The sequence below is a fragment of the Rhinopithecus bieti genome, unplaced genomic scaffold, assembly GCF_001698545.2.
Source record: "Rhinopithecus bieti isolate Rb0 unplaced genomic scaffold, ASM169854v2 scaffold_1530, whole genome shotgun sequence".
In the NCBI taxonomy this organism is placed as follows: Eukaryota; Metazoa; Chordata; class Mammalia; order Primates; family Cercopithecidae; genus Rhinopithecus; species Rhinopithecus bieti.
Genome location: NW_016803808.1, coordinates 1,023,837 through 1,037,225, shown reverse-complemented (window position 1 = coordinate 1,037,225; position 13,389 = coordinate 1,023,837). Strand labels below are relative to the sequence as shown.

The 13,389-nt window shown below is 41.4% G+C and overlaps 1 protein-coding gene across 3 annotated transcripts in view; it reads left to right on the top strand.

The window, feature by feature from the left end:
- Window positions 1-13,389, top strand: part of MBOAT2 (membrane bound glycerophospholipid O-acyltransferase 2) — a 147,057-nt gene that overhangs the window by 54,072 nt on the left and 79,596 nt on the right. For 2 of the 3 annotated variants that reach the window (XM_017853470.1, XM_017853479.1), the window contains one exon: window positions 2,523-2,600. The exons of the other annotated variant lie outside the window; for it this stretch is intronic. In XM_017853470.1, the coding sequence (XP_017708959.1) occupies window positions 2,523-2,600 (78 nt within the window). The remainder of the gene's footprint in view (window positions 1-2,522; window positions 2,601-13,389) is intronic. 3 annotated transcript variants of the gene reach the window in all.

Here is a 13,389-nt window from a genome sequence, read left to right as displayed (position 1 = left end):
AAACTAATGTTTTGTGACAAAGTATTGTTTTATTTTCCAAGTGCTTATTTGGTAGCTTAAAAGATTATGATACACAGCTCATGGGGTTCCATTCTACCCCGCTGCATTCCCTGGAGAATCAGCCAGTGGATAAATTGCCCCGAAACAACTTGAGTTTTGATGTGAGTTGGAATATACTGACTAGATATATGATCTTAGTTTCCTCAATTCTGAAATTATGAGGGTTGGATTGTAATAGACTTTTAACATATCTGTCTTTAATTTTTACTTTACTAATAATACTTAATAGTTGAGTGCTTACTGTGTGCTAGATAACCCTGCCAATGCTTTTCGTGTGTTATCTCTTAATTCTGAAAAATCTCAAGTAGCTACTGTGTTTATTATGGTCACTTTACAAATGAGAACAAGCAGAGTAGCTCAGTACAGAAAATTATGAAGAATATCAGCAGTGCATTCACTGAGTAGAAAAGCAACTGAATGCTTGTTGCGGAGGTCAGTGAGATAGAGGTAAATGCAGATTCACCTTCTACTGCTAAACTTGGATTGTTGCAACAACGAAGGCTTACACAGCAGGAGGCTGCCCAAATGTTAAACTGTACTGCAAAGATGGCCAAACATATCACCTGAATGGCTATATCAGGAGAGGAGGGGCCACCTTAAGGTGATATGAGACACCACCATAGCACTGTTTGAGAAGACTCTTAGCTTCTAAAGTTGTGATATATCCCTCATGTTTCAAGAAATTTAACATAGCAAAGGAGCACTTTTTTCCCCCAAGAGTCCTCAAAAATGTATTTTCCATGTTTTAGATAAGTACCTCTATTGAGTTCTACTCTCAATTTAAGAAGACCTTGAAGGTATTCTAGCAACCCTTGTCACCTTTTCCCACGAAGTCAGAAGTCAACCAGTGAACTGCTAGTGTTGGCAACAAATAAGAAGTCGATCATTAATTTGAAATATGTGTGTTTTAATTGTTTTTTAAGAAAGCTTTCTTCTATTTCCTTTTATACTCATTTAGGTTTTTCTGCTTCCTCTGATTATAATAGTTTTTTTTAAAAAACGCCAACATTTTTTCATCGTGTGTGTGTGTGTGTGTGTGTGTGTGTGTCAGTCAAACACATAGACTGACCTATTCTGTACAACAGGTCAAATAAGTTTCTCCTACGGGCCTGCCTTGGAGACTATTCCTGATTTATAATATTTCTATGGAAAAATGTGTTCAAAATTTTGCATAACTTTTCCACGTTGGAGGTGCCTGTTATTCCATATGGATTAAGTTTAAAAGTTATTTTGATCATAGGTTAACACCCTCAGTAGTAGTTTAAAATTAAAGTAGATTTAGAGATTCAAAAGAAAACAGAAAATACTTTAAATTGTGCCTGATGATTCGAAAATTTTATTTAAATTGTTTGTGCCACCAAAGGGGAAAGAAATTAGAAAGAGTGTGTGCGCATGCACGGACATGCAAAAATTAGGGATGGTTTTGATGGATTTTAGTCACAGACATGCTGATCATATTTTGCCTGAATTTTGTGAAATGAGTAAATTATCTCATTTAATGGTGGATTTCAAGAATATTGGAATATTAGAAAATATTGTGTCATGGGCTGGGTGCGGTGGTTCATGCCTGTAATCCCAGTACTTTGGTAGACCGAGCTGGGTGGATCACGTGGTCAGGAGTTCGAGACCTGCCTGGCCAACATAGTGAATCCCTGTCTCTACTAAAAATACAAAAAATTAGCTGGGTGTGGTGGTGGGCGCCTGTAATCTCAGCTACTTGGGAGGCTGAGATAGGAGAATCGCTTGAACCCCGGAGGCCGAGGTTGCAGTGAGCCGAGATGGCGCCATTGCACTCCAGCCCAGGTGACAGTGTGAGACTGTCTCAAAAAAAAAAAAGAAAAGACCGTGTCGTGTTAGCCAGAATGTTTGTAGATATGTTACAGCAAATTAAAATTAGTAAATTAGATTTATATAAGGACGTTTATTTGACTTGAGCCATCATGTATTGAGAAGAAGTGGATTTGAGTATACCCTTTTCTTTTGTAAATTCTAATATTTAGTACTTTTTTGTTGTTTTGTTAGTCATACTGTTAAAAAGGTAGAGGCAGAGTACAAAGTTGGTATTGGAGAAACTAGTTTGGGAAAACAACTGATGTTCTGTCAGGATGATCCTGAAATTCATATTAATTACTTTTTAAAATAATTGTGCCTTGAGTTATGAAGAAAGCTATAATCCTGAGCCATGTAATCCCACATAGCTTCCATGCAGCCAGGAGACATGGAGTGCTGGGCACTGGGCATGGCTTTAGGCCTTGTTTTATTCCCCCCAGCTCTTCTGGAGCCTGTGGTATGGGACTCCCTCTTTAGGGTGTCCACAGGATTTTAGGCTTCTGAGATTTCATTCCTTATTTTTTTTCTGGGAATATTCTGTGTTGTGCCTAAGTATTTTTTAGCTTAATTCACTTCAGCTTGATGTTTGTGACTTGGCATCCCTCTTCTAATAGTGCTCTTACTTTTTATAGGTATGCCTTACACTTTCTTGTACAAAGTGGAATTTCCTACTGTATCATGATCATCATAGGAGTGGAGAACATGCACAAGTAAGTATTCACTTTGTTCACATGCAAATACATATTTCACTTGAATAGAATTGCATGAGAATAGGATTTTATTCATTACATTAAAAGTAATTCTGAATTGTGATAACTTTCTAAAGAAGAATTGTCATAAATACAAAATTAAAATCATTGGTATGCATCATTCTTCTTTTTACTTAAAGCGCCGTTGACATTTTGGGATGGATGATTCATTGACGTTCAGGACTAACCTGTGCTTTCTTTGTAGGATGTTAGGTAGCATTCCTGGCTTTCACCCCCTAGATGCCAGTAGCACCCCTTGAGCTGTGACAACCATAAATGTTTCCAGATGTTTTCACATGTCTCTTGGAGGAGCGAAATTGCCTACTGTTAAAAACAGCTTAGTCTGTAGGTGATAGCTGTGGAGAGATGCAGTGAAGTGAGTAGACTGGAGAGAGACTTAGAAGGACCGGTAGGAAATAAGGTGTCAAGGATGACTTCTGTGTTTCTGGCTTAAACAGTAGGGTAGATGGCAGCACTGTCTTCTGAGGTGGGGAGCCCTGAAAGTGGGGAGCATGTTGAGAGTGGCATAGAGCATTTCAAGCATTTTGCCCCTAAACAGTGCTTGGTATATAGTAAACACTCAATGGATTTTTGCTGTGTAAGTGGATGCTGACTTTAAGATATCTGTAAGACGTGTAATAGGGGATAGGTAACTAAGGAGACATGTAGTAGGAGCTGAGTAGCTGGTCTAGAGGTGGAAATTTGGGAATAGAGAAGGATAAAATGTACTTGATTGAAAACCCAGGGACAGAGTCTATCAGCAGATCCTGCTGGGTGTTCTGCAATGTCTGAGCTATGATGTGTGACATAGATACCATATTTCTGAATTCTGAATCACATACGTCTGCAAAAACTTTGTATAAGGAATCAAACCTATGGCTTTTATTAGCCTTTTTCTAAGTCTCATTTTATTTTGCATTTTCCGTGTTTGGCATTGTCAGTCACTACCTCTGTTGTGATGTGTACTGTCTTCTCCATTTCCATTGACATCACCTGCACTGACTTTGCTTTTTCCTCTGTAAACTAACCCTTACAAGTTCCTGATGTTTTTATTTTAATTTTCTAAGAGGAGAAAGGGTATTTAGATAGTGTTTCAGATGAAGCAATTTTATAGGCTTATGACCCTATTTTAAAAAAACTTGTACCTCTGACGGGTTCAAAGTGATGCTACAATTAATATCTGATACAGAAGATATTAATCAGGTTTAGATTCGATTAGACTACAGAAAATAAGGGACTTACATACATTTTGGCTAAAGCAAAAGTAATATGCTTTTCAGCTGGAAGGTTAATCAATTCATGTTTAGCAATGGGAAATTGTTTCTTTTTCTGAAAGGCAGTTGCAGTCTGTGAAGTAAACTTTGTGATACTTTAGACCTGCATTGTTCAGTATGACAGCTACTAGTGCACATGTGACCGTGTAAGTTTAAATTAATTAAAATTTAAAATTCAGTTCCTTAGTTACACCAGCCACATTTCAAGTGCTTACTAGCTACATATGGCTAGTGGCTACATTGGACAGTGCAGATAGAGAACATTTCTGTCATTGCAGAAAATGATATTATTGGATAGTGCTGCTTTAGGGACATACAGTTGTATAAAATTAGTAACGTTCCTCTCTTACAGTAAGTATTCAGGGAGATAATGCTACTTGCTTATATGCTGCTGATATTTAGAATAGAATCTTGGTGTTGTAATTTGACACTATTAGTGTAGAAGATTAGGGCAGGTAAGTAAGGTTTGCCATGTGAGTAAATTGCTAGGGTTGGCAGTAAATAGTAGGTGGATAGGCCGGGTGCGGTGGCTCAAGCCTGTAATCCCAGCACTTTGGGAGGCTGAGACGGGCGGATCACGAGGTCAGGAGATCGAGACCATCCTGGCTAACACGGTGAAACCCCGTCTCTACTAAAAATACAAAAAAAACTAGCCGGGCGAGGTGGCAGGCACCTGTAGTCCCAGCTACTCGGGAGGCTGAGGCAGGAGACTGGCGTAAAACCCGGGAGATGGAGCTTGCAGTGAGCTGAGATCTGGCCACTGCACTCCAGTCCGGAGACAGAGCGAGACTCCGCTCAAAAAAAAAAAAAAAAAAAAAAAAAAAAAAAAATAGTAGGTGGATAATTAATTTTGAAAAAGTTTTGAAAAGTACGTATTTTGATTTCTTTTTTAGCTCCCTTCTTTTCAGCTTATACCCATGTATATTTTTCTATGACTTTACTTTTTTACTTTTTTTCTTATTGTCTGAATACGCTCTTTTTTTTTTTTTTTTTTTTTTTTCTGCTTAGGCCTTTACAGTAATTAGAAATGTTTAATGGGTCAGACCAAATACACTAGATGGAACTTAGAGCATTTTTATGTGTTGTCCAAAGTGATTGTTTATGTGCAATACAATCTGTTTATTTCTAGTTTTACATGGTATATATTTGTTATATTATATTTTAATATATTTCTTTGACTAGCCAGAGTTTGTCTTTAAAATGAAAGATTTGAACTTATCTGAGTACTGAACAGTTTTTAAATTCTTACCTCTCTCTGCTTTATGATTTTTTTTTTTGCTTTATGCTCTTTATGAGATATTCATAATGTAGTTATTGTATTTGCTTTGATTGACCCATGTATAAATACAAATACATATATAATATATATTATATATGCATATATACACATGCACATACATACTTTATTTTTGTAATTCCCTTTAATGCCTCTATGGTATGTTTTATTATTCTGATTCATATCTAGATATTTTACCTTTAAAATGTAATCTAGGCCGGGCACAGTGGCTCACGCCTGTAATCCCAGCTCTTAGGGAGGCCGAGGCAGGTGGATCACTTGAAGCCAGGAGTTTGAGACCATCCTGGCCAATATGGGGAAACCCCATCTCTACTAAAAATACAAAAAATTAGCCAGATGTGGTAGCATGCCTGTAATCTCAACTACTCGGGAGGTTGAGGCAGGAGAATCACTTGAACCCGCAGGCAGAGGTTGCAGTGAGCCAAGATTGTGCCACTGCATTCCAGCCTGGGTGACAGAGTGAGACCTTGTCTCAAAAAAAAATAAATAAATAAATAAAATGTAATATATTCTAAAATTCAGTGCTTTTTCCTAGTCTGTATTTTCATATAAGCCTTGAAATTTTTGAGGAAAACATTGAACAGTTTAGGTAATAGAGACAAAGAAAAGAGTGTTTGGGATGGAGTATCCTATATGTCTTCTTTGGACTGCGGTAATGATACACCTTAAGCTACATGTCTGATAACAGAAGTTTATTTTTCCCAGTTCTGGAGTCTGGGCTGTCCAAGATCAAGGTGCTGATAGATTTGGCATCTGGCAAGGACCTGCTTCCTGGTTCGGAGTCAACGATCTTCTCTCTAACCTCACATGGTGGAAGGGGCAGGAGCGATCTGGATGTCTTCTAGAAGGCACTAATCCCACACATAAGGGTTCTATCCTCATGACCTAATCAACTCCAAAAGGACTTACCTCCAAATATCCTCATATTGGGGATTAGGTTTCAGCATACGAATTTTGGGACACTCTATAGCCCTATATATTATGATATTAATTCCCCTTATTTGACATAGCAGGAATTTTAAGTTTCACCATATTCACCCAGCACTTCTGAGAGCAGATTTGACAAACTATCTTTATAAAGATCCATTTAGTGAACTTTCAGCTTGCAGGACGTACAGCCTCTGTCGCTATTCCACTCTGCTGGTGTCGTGCAAAGGTATCCATAGACAACATGTAAGTGAGGAGTGTGGCTGTGCTTCAGGAAAACTTTATTTACAAAAGCAGGTGGTGGATTGGATTTGGCTAACTTGTATTCTAAGCAGACTCCTGTCATAGGGATTTTTAAAAAGAGCAGGAGGCAGAGAGACACCTTTGCTATTGGCTTCAAAACTAGAAGTTTAAGTTTGCTAAGTGGTAATTTTAAACTCGCTAGAGCACAAATAATGAATGTGAACTTTTAAAATTAATGACTTACGGTTCACAAAAAATGTGAACTTTTAAAAATTAATGACTTACGGTCGGGGGTGGTGGCTCACGTCTGTAATCCCAGCACTTTGGGAGGCCGAGGCAGGTGGATCATGAAGTCAGGAGATTGAGACCATCCTGGCTAACACGGTGAAACTCCATCTCTACTAAAAAATACAAAAAATTAGCCGGGTGTGGTGGCGGGCGCCTGTAGTCCCAGCTACTTGGGAGGCTGAGGCAGGAGAATGGCATGAACCCAGGAGGCAGAGCTTGCAGTGAGCCAAGATGGCACCACTGCACTCCAGTCTGGGTGACAGAGCGAGACTCCATCTCAAAAAAATAAAAATAAAAAAAAAATGACTTATCATGGATTATTGTTCTGAAGCAGGTGATTTTTTAAATGCTGATTGAACTGTTTGCCTTTCCCTTGGTATAGCTGTTGTGTAAAAGGGAAGTAAAATAAAGTAAGGCCTGATATTTAGCAGTTGAAGTGAGAAATATTATTCAAAACAATATAAAAGGGATAGTTAAATCACAGGATGTAAGATCAATATACAAAAATCAGTGTTATTTCTGTATGTCAGAAATGAATAGTCCAAGTAAAATTGTAAAATTCATTCACAGTAGCACCAAAAAGAACAATATGCTTAGGAATTAGCAAAAGAAGTGCAAGATCACTACACTGGAAGGAAAAAGCATTGCTGAGAGAAATGAAAGAAGACCTAAATAAATGGGGAGAGACACCATGTTATGGACTGGGAGAGTCAGTTCTTGTTAAGATGGCAGTGCTTTCACTTCCACATTTGAGCAACAGGTTCAGTGCAATCCCTGTCAGAATTCCAGTGAGCTGTTTTGTAGAAATTGGCAAGCTGATCCTAAAATTTAAATGGAAATAAAAGAATTTAAGATAGCCCCCCAAAAGAAAAAAGTCAAAGGCCTACACTATCTCATTACAAAACTTACCACAAAGCTACAGTAATCAAGACACTGTAGAGATAGACATGTAGATCAGTTGAACAAAATATGATCAAATGATTGTTGACAAATGTGTGCAGTCAAGGCATTGGGGAAGGGATTATCTTTTCTACAAATAGTGCCATAAATTAGATATACACACTCAGGCCAGGCATGGTGGCTCTCGCCTGCAATCCCAGCACTTTGGCCGATTGAGGTGGGAGGACTGCTTGAGCTCAGGAGTTCAAGAGCAGCCTGGGCAACATAGTGAGACCCCATCTCTAGAAAATAAAAGTTATATGCATGGAAACAAATAAATAATAAATCTTGAGCCCTACCTCAGCGTGTACACACAAATTAACTCAAAATAGACCAGAGACCTACATGTGAGAAAAAACTATACAACCGCTAGGAAAAAATAGAAGTAAATATATTTGACATTGGATTAGGCAAAGGTATGACATTAAAAGCACAAAATAAAAACAAAAGTAGTAGTTTGGACTTAATGAAAAGCCACAGACTAAAATAAAATACTTGCAAAATACATATTTGATAAAGGATTGTATCCAGAATATTTAAAGAACTCTTACAACTCAATATTAAGAAAACAAGCTACCCAGTTAAGAAAGGGGCAAAAGATTTGAATAGACATTTCATCAAAAAAGATACGTAAATGCAAAGTGAGCATATGAAAAGATACTCAGCATCATTAGTGATTAGCAAAATGCAAATGCAAACAGCAGTGAGGTACCAGTTCACACGCACAAAGAGCAGCAGCACCAAGTGTGGGTGATGCCGTGGGGAGGGTGTAAATTTCACACATCGCTGCTGGGAATATAAAATGGGGCAGCCACTGAGGGAAAGAGTTTGCAGTTCCTTAAAACCTTAAACATATACTTCCCACAAAACCTAGTAATTCTACTCCAAAAGAAATGGAAACATACCCTCATGGCCACCTGTCTGTGAAAGCTTATGGCCGTATTATTCATCATAGCCCAAATTGGACATAACCCAAGTGTTGATCAGCAGTGAGTGAACCATGGTACATCCACGCAGTGGAATACTACTGAGCAGTGACAAGGAATGTGCACATGCCACAGTATGAGTGAACCCCAAGTCCACATGCTGAGTGAAAGAAGCCAGCCACAAGAGACTAGCTTATAGGATGCCAGTTGTATGAAATTTCTATGCAAGGCCAAACCAGAATGACAGAAAGCATCAATGGCTGCCCAGGGGCAGGGGATGGGAGTGAGGATTCACTGCAGATGGGAATGAAGGAACTTTCACAGTGATGGAAGGATTCTAAACCTGCACTGTAGTGTGAACTCATTGAAACACATTGACTTGTACACTCAAATTAGGTAAGTTTTATGTCATGTAAGTCTACCTCAAAGCTATTTAAAAAAGATAAACGTTATAAAGGAAAATGTAACAAGGAAGGTCAATATTAAAAAGTCACAGCTTGAATGTTGGTTTAAGGATTTTGTATATTTTCTCATTGAAGCAAATGTATAGATGTTTACATACATCTGTATTTTTCTGAGCTGAAAAGAATGAAACATCAGAAGGAGCACTGACCCTCGAAGGTGCCCTTGAAGGAAGGAGGTCTAGAGTTGAAGGGGAGGCATGGTAACTGTCTTCAGATACTGGAAGGGAGTAGATGTGCTCATTCTTTGGCGTGCTCAGATGGAATACTGCCAAATGAAATGTGAAAAGGCACACATGGCCCAAGGAAGGATGGCCTCAGGTACAGTGAGAATGTTTAACAGTGTGGTTTGTGGAATATTGCATTTGTCATTGGAGATCTGTAAATTGATGCTGAGGGGACATTTTGGTTTGGATGCTGTAGGAGATTGTGTCAGGTGCCTTCTACATTCCCTTCCGGTGGGCATTCCTGACAAGCCATGGCAGGAGCTGCTGAGCAATGATATAAGCTGTTCACGAGTGCCTTCCCCTTAAATCCATAAAGAACTAAGAAAATGGAAGAGTCAGCTGGGTACAGTAGCTTACACCTGTAATCCCAGCACTTTGGGAGGCTGAGGCAGGTAGATCACGAGGTGAGGAGTTTGAGAATAGCCTGACCAACATGGCAAAACCCTGCCTCTACTAGAAGTACAAAAATTAGCTGGGCGAGGTGGCAGGCGCCTGTAATCCCAGCTACTCAGGAGGCAGGAGAATCGCTTGAACTGGGGAGGCGGAGGTGGCAGTGAGGCAATATTGCACCACTGCACTCCAGCCTGAGCAACAGAGCGAGACTCCCTCTCAAAAAAAAAAAAAAAAAGAGAAAAAAGAAGAAAATGGAAAAGTTCTATCATTGCAGCATTGGCTTTCTCCCTGTTCTTTGCCTTTTATACCTTAGTACATCTGTTCCTTCTCTTTATATTCCCAGTACCTTGTTTTCTATCCCCCATTAAGACATAGAAGGGAAGAGGGGGCTGATTGTGTGCCCCATTGGCAGTTTCACTTTCACTGCTTGAGAGGTGGTGGCACCTCATTGTATAAGTAAGCAAGCAGAGACTGAGTTATTGGGTAACTGAGGACGTGTGGCTGGAAAACAGTGGGTATGAACCGGTATCTGTTCTGTTTTGAGCATGCTGTTTTAAATAATCTAATTTCATTTGACCGAAATTTATTTGCACGATCTGTCACAGGTAATTTGCCCTTTATCTCTTTTTATGAAACGAAAAACTATTGCTGTTAAAGGAATTACAGATATCAGCAGACAGAGGAGAATCTTTCTTGAGATATGGGATGAGAAAGTTCAAGTGAGTTTCTTTCTAGTAATTTTGACATCATGTGATGTTTTAGAACCATTTCCAAAGTTTATTCTGTGTGTGTATGTGTTTGAAGATTGCTCCAGGGAAAGGATTGGCTGTGTGTCTTTCCTGGCCTCAGATGACCTCCCTGCTCCCCAGGGATTGTGTGCTCTGGAAAGCAGCCGCGGAAGCCTGTTTCCTAGGACCTGTGTGGTGTGGAGGGTCTGAGAGCATCTTTGGCCTGACTGTGTCTCTGACCCTGCAGCCTAGCATAAGCTTGCTTGCTTCAGCATAAGTCGGGAAGCTGTGCCCCAACCTTGATCTCCTTGTCCTAGAACCTCCCTTCATCCCTGTCACAAGACATCTTTCCCCCATGCTCCCGCTGCAGTTGATGCCATCGGACTCTGTCCTGCCGTTTTCTTTGGCCCCAGTGGTCCCAGGTCCTCTGATTCTAGGCCAGGAGGAGTGAGCAGCAGAATTTACTCGAGTGCCACCTTGTCGGGGCTTTGGGCCTCCATCGAGTTCAGCTGTGGAGTGTGTTCCCCAGGCACAGGACATGGATATGGGGGACAAGTGACTCTGCCAGAGTGCACAGGGACAGAATTGAGATTAAATTCCTGAGATATGAATACCAGTCTCCATTTAGTAGAAAGATTCCTTCACTGTTTTGTGGTAGACAAAATTCCAGTAAGGGTGATGAATCATGAAATCAGGCTGTTTTATTGGTTCATTCATTCGTTTGTCTTATGTATAAGACTAACTTCACACCCCTCTCCTGTGTCCTAGGAGAGGACTGTCCTCTCCTAGGACACTGTCCTCTGCTTCTCCTCTGAGGAGTTCAGTATGGCAGGAGGCATGTGAGCACATTTTAATATTGTGTGCTAAGAGCTCTGGTGGGAGAGAGTTTACAAAAATAGCTAACCTAGCTAGGAGCAAGCAACTCAGGGCAGAGCTTCCTGGGGGGAATGGTATGTGAATTAGATATGAGGACTCTTAAGTAGCTGAAGAGGTAGCAAGGGCAGACTTTACTGCAGGGTGGACAGCACAGGCAGAGGCGTGGAGGCATGAAATGTGGCAGCATGAAACACGACGGCATGAAACACGACGGCATGAAACAGGGCAGCACGAAACGCGGCGCGGCACGAAACGCGGGGCGGCACGAAACGCGGGGCGGCACGAAACGCGGGGCGGCACGAAACGCGGCGGGGCACGAAACGCGGCGGGGCACGAAACGCGGCGGGGCACGAAACGCGGCGGCACGAAACGCGGCGGCACGCGGCGGCATGAAACGCGGAGGCATGAAACGCGGCGGCATGAAACGCGGCGGCATGAAACAGCATGGAAGCACTGGCGGCTTAATAAGTAACCTGACTATAGGGGGTGGTGAGGTGTGAGTGTGTGTGTGTGTATGTGGTAGACAGTCAGAGCGTATGCCCAAGCATATGAGCTTGGTGGGGGTGGGGTGACAGCGTTACATCTCAAGGCATGCTTTCCCAGCCATTTCCCTTTGGCCAAAGTATATGGTTTGTGTAATAGTCCCCTTGTCCTCTCAAATGAGAACCAAATGCATCAAATGTGTTTCATCTACTAAGGGAACAGAGATACAGAGAGGGCTAAATTTCTCTTTTATCTAGCATTTATTTAGTATATACAATTTAAAAATAGACACACATGTGCCTTGCCTATAAAAAACGGTATGATCTGGCTATGAAAATAATCCCTATATGCGTCTTGATGTGTGCCACAACCAGCACCATTTAAACCAGGCCCTGGGGTAGGTATAATCTGTGTACTTGGACTTCCCTCTCACAGAAATTCAGCACCATGGTGGCAGTCACATGCACATAGCACTGTTTGACGTGATCTTGCTTGTTTACATCTTGATCTGTCTCTCCCTGGCGAGTGTGAGTGACGGAGGGGCAGGAGCACATCCTGCCTGTCTCACACACCGCTTCATCCCCAGGGCCTGGCAGAGTGCCTGGCACATGGTATGGTCTCAGTCAATACTTACTAAAAGGGTGAGTTTAGGGTACAGCCTGGTTTTATCCACCCTCTACCGACTCCTTTGCCTTGTTCTCTATGACTGCGCTTCCTTCCTTCCTGGGAAATGTCTCTTTTCTAGCAGGTATGGTTCCCTGTGTTCCTTCTGTTTGTAGTGTTCTTCATCCTAGCAAGTTCTTCATCCTAGCGTATTACATCCCTAGCGAGTCTTGCTGAGATGTCTCAATCTAGGACAAATGATTCGTTACACACCCTCTCGTGGAATTATGTTCCTTTCCTTCAGAGAATCTATCTCAGTTCTTGATGATAAATGTTTGAGAGAGTTAATGTGAGGAATGTGTTTTGCCCTCATTGACTGCAAATTTTGTGATGGCCATTGTGCTGTGCCTGTTTTGTTTTCTGAATATAGTCAGTACCTAAGAGATTGTATGCTCTCAGTGAGTGTTCAGTGGTGAATAGATGGATGATGACATGACTTCCGCATCACAGCACACCTTGTCCAAGGAGCCCCCTCAAGCTTCTGCTTCCCAGCCATAGCCCTGCCTCATTTGGAACACTGGGATCCTCCTCAGGGCCTGCCCCATGGGGGTCTCATGAAAGCCACTGTACCACTGTAGACTCCCTGTCTCCTTCTCTGTGCCCCTGGAGCAAGTCTCATCCCTGATTCTTGTACCTGCAGCAGCTCTTGCCAGACTGTACTCTCTCTGTTCCCAAGGAAGAAGCAGAGGGGTGGAAATTAGGGAAGGGCTAAACATAAGGAGCCTCTCCACTTAGGCTATGGACGAAGGGGAAGAGAAATGTGTTTCAGGCGTACCTAATTGGAATTAGAATACACCATGGAATACTATGCAGCCATAAAAAAGGATGAGTTTGCGTCCTTTGTAGGGACATGGATGCAGCTGGAAACCATCATTCTTAGCAAACTATCACAAGAAGAGAAAACCAAATACCGCATGTTCTCACTCATAGGTGGGAACTGAACAATGAGATCACTTGGACTCGGGAAGGGGAACATCCCACCCTAGGGCCTATCATGGGGAGGGGGGAGGGGGGAGGGATTGCAT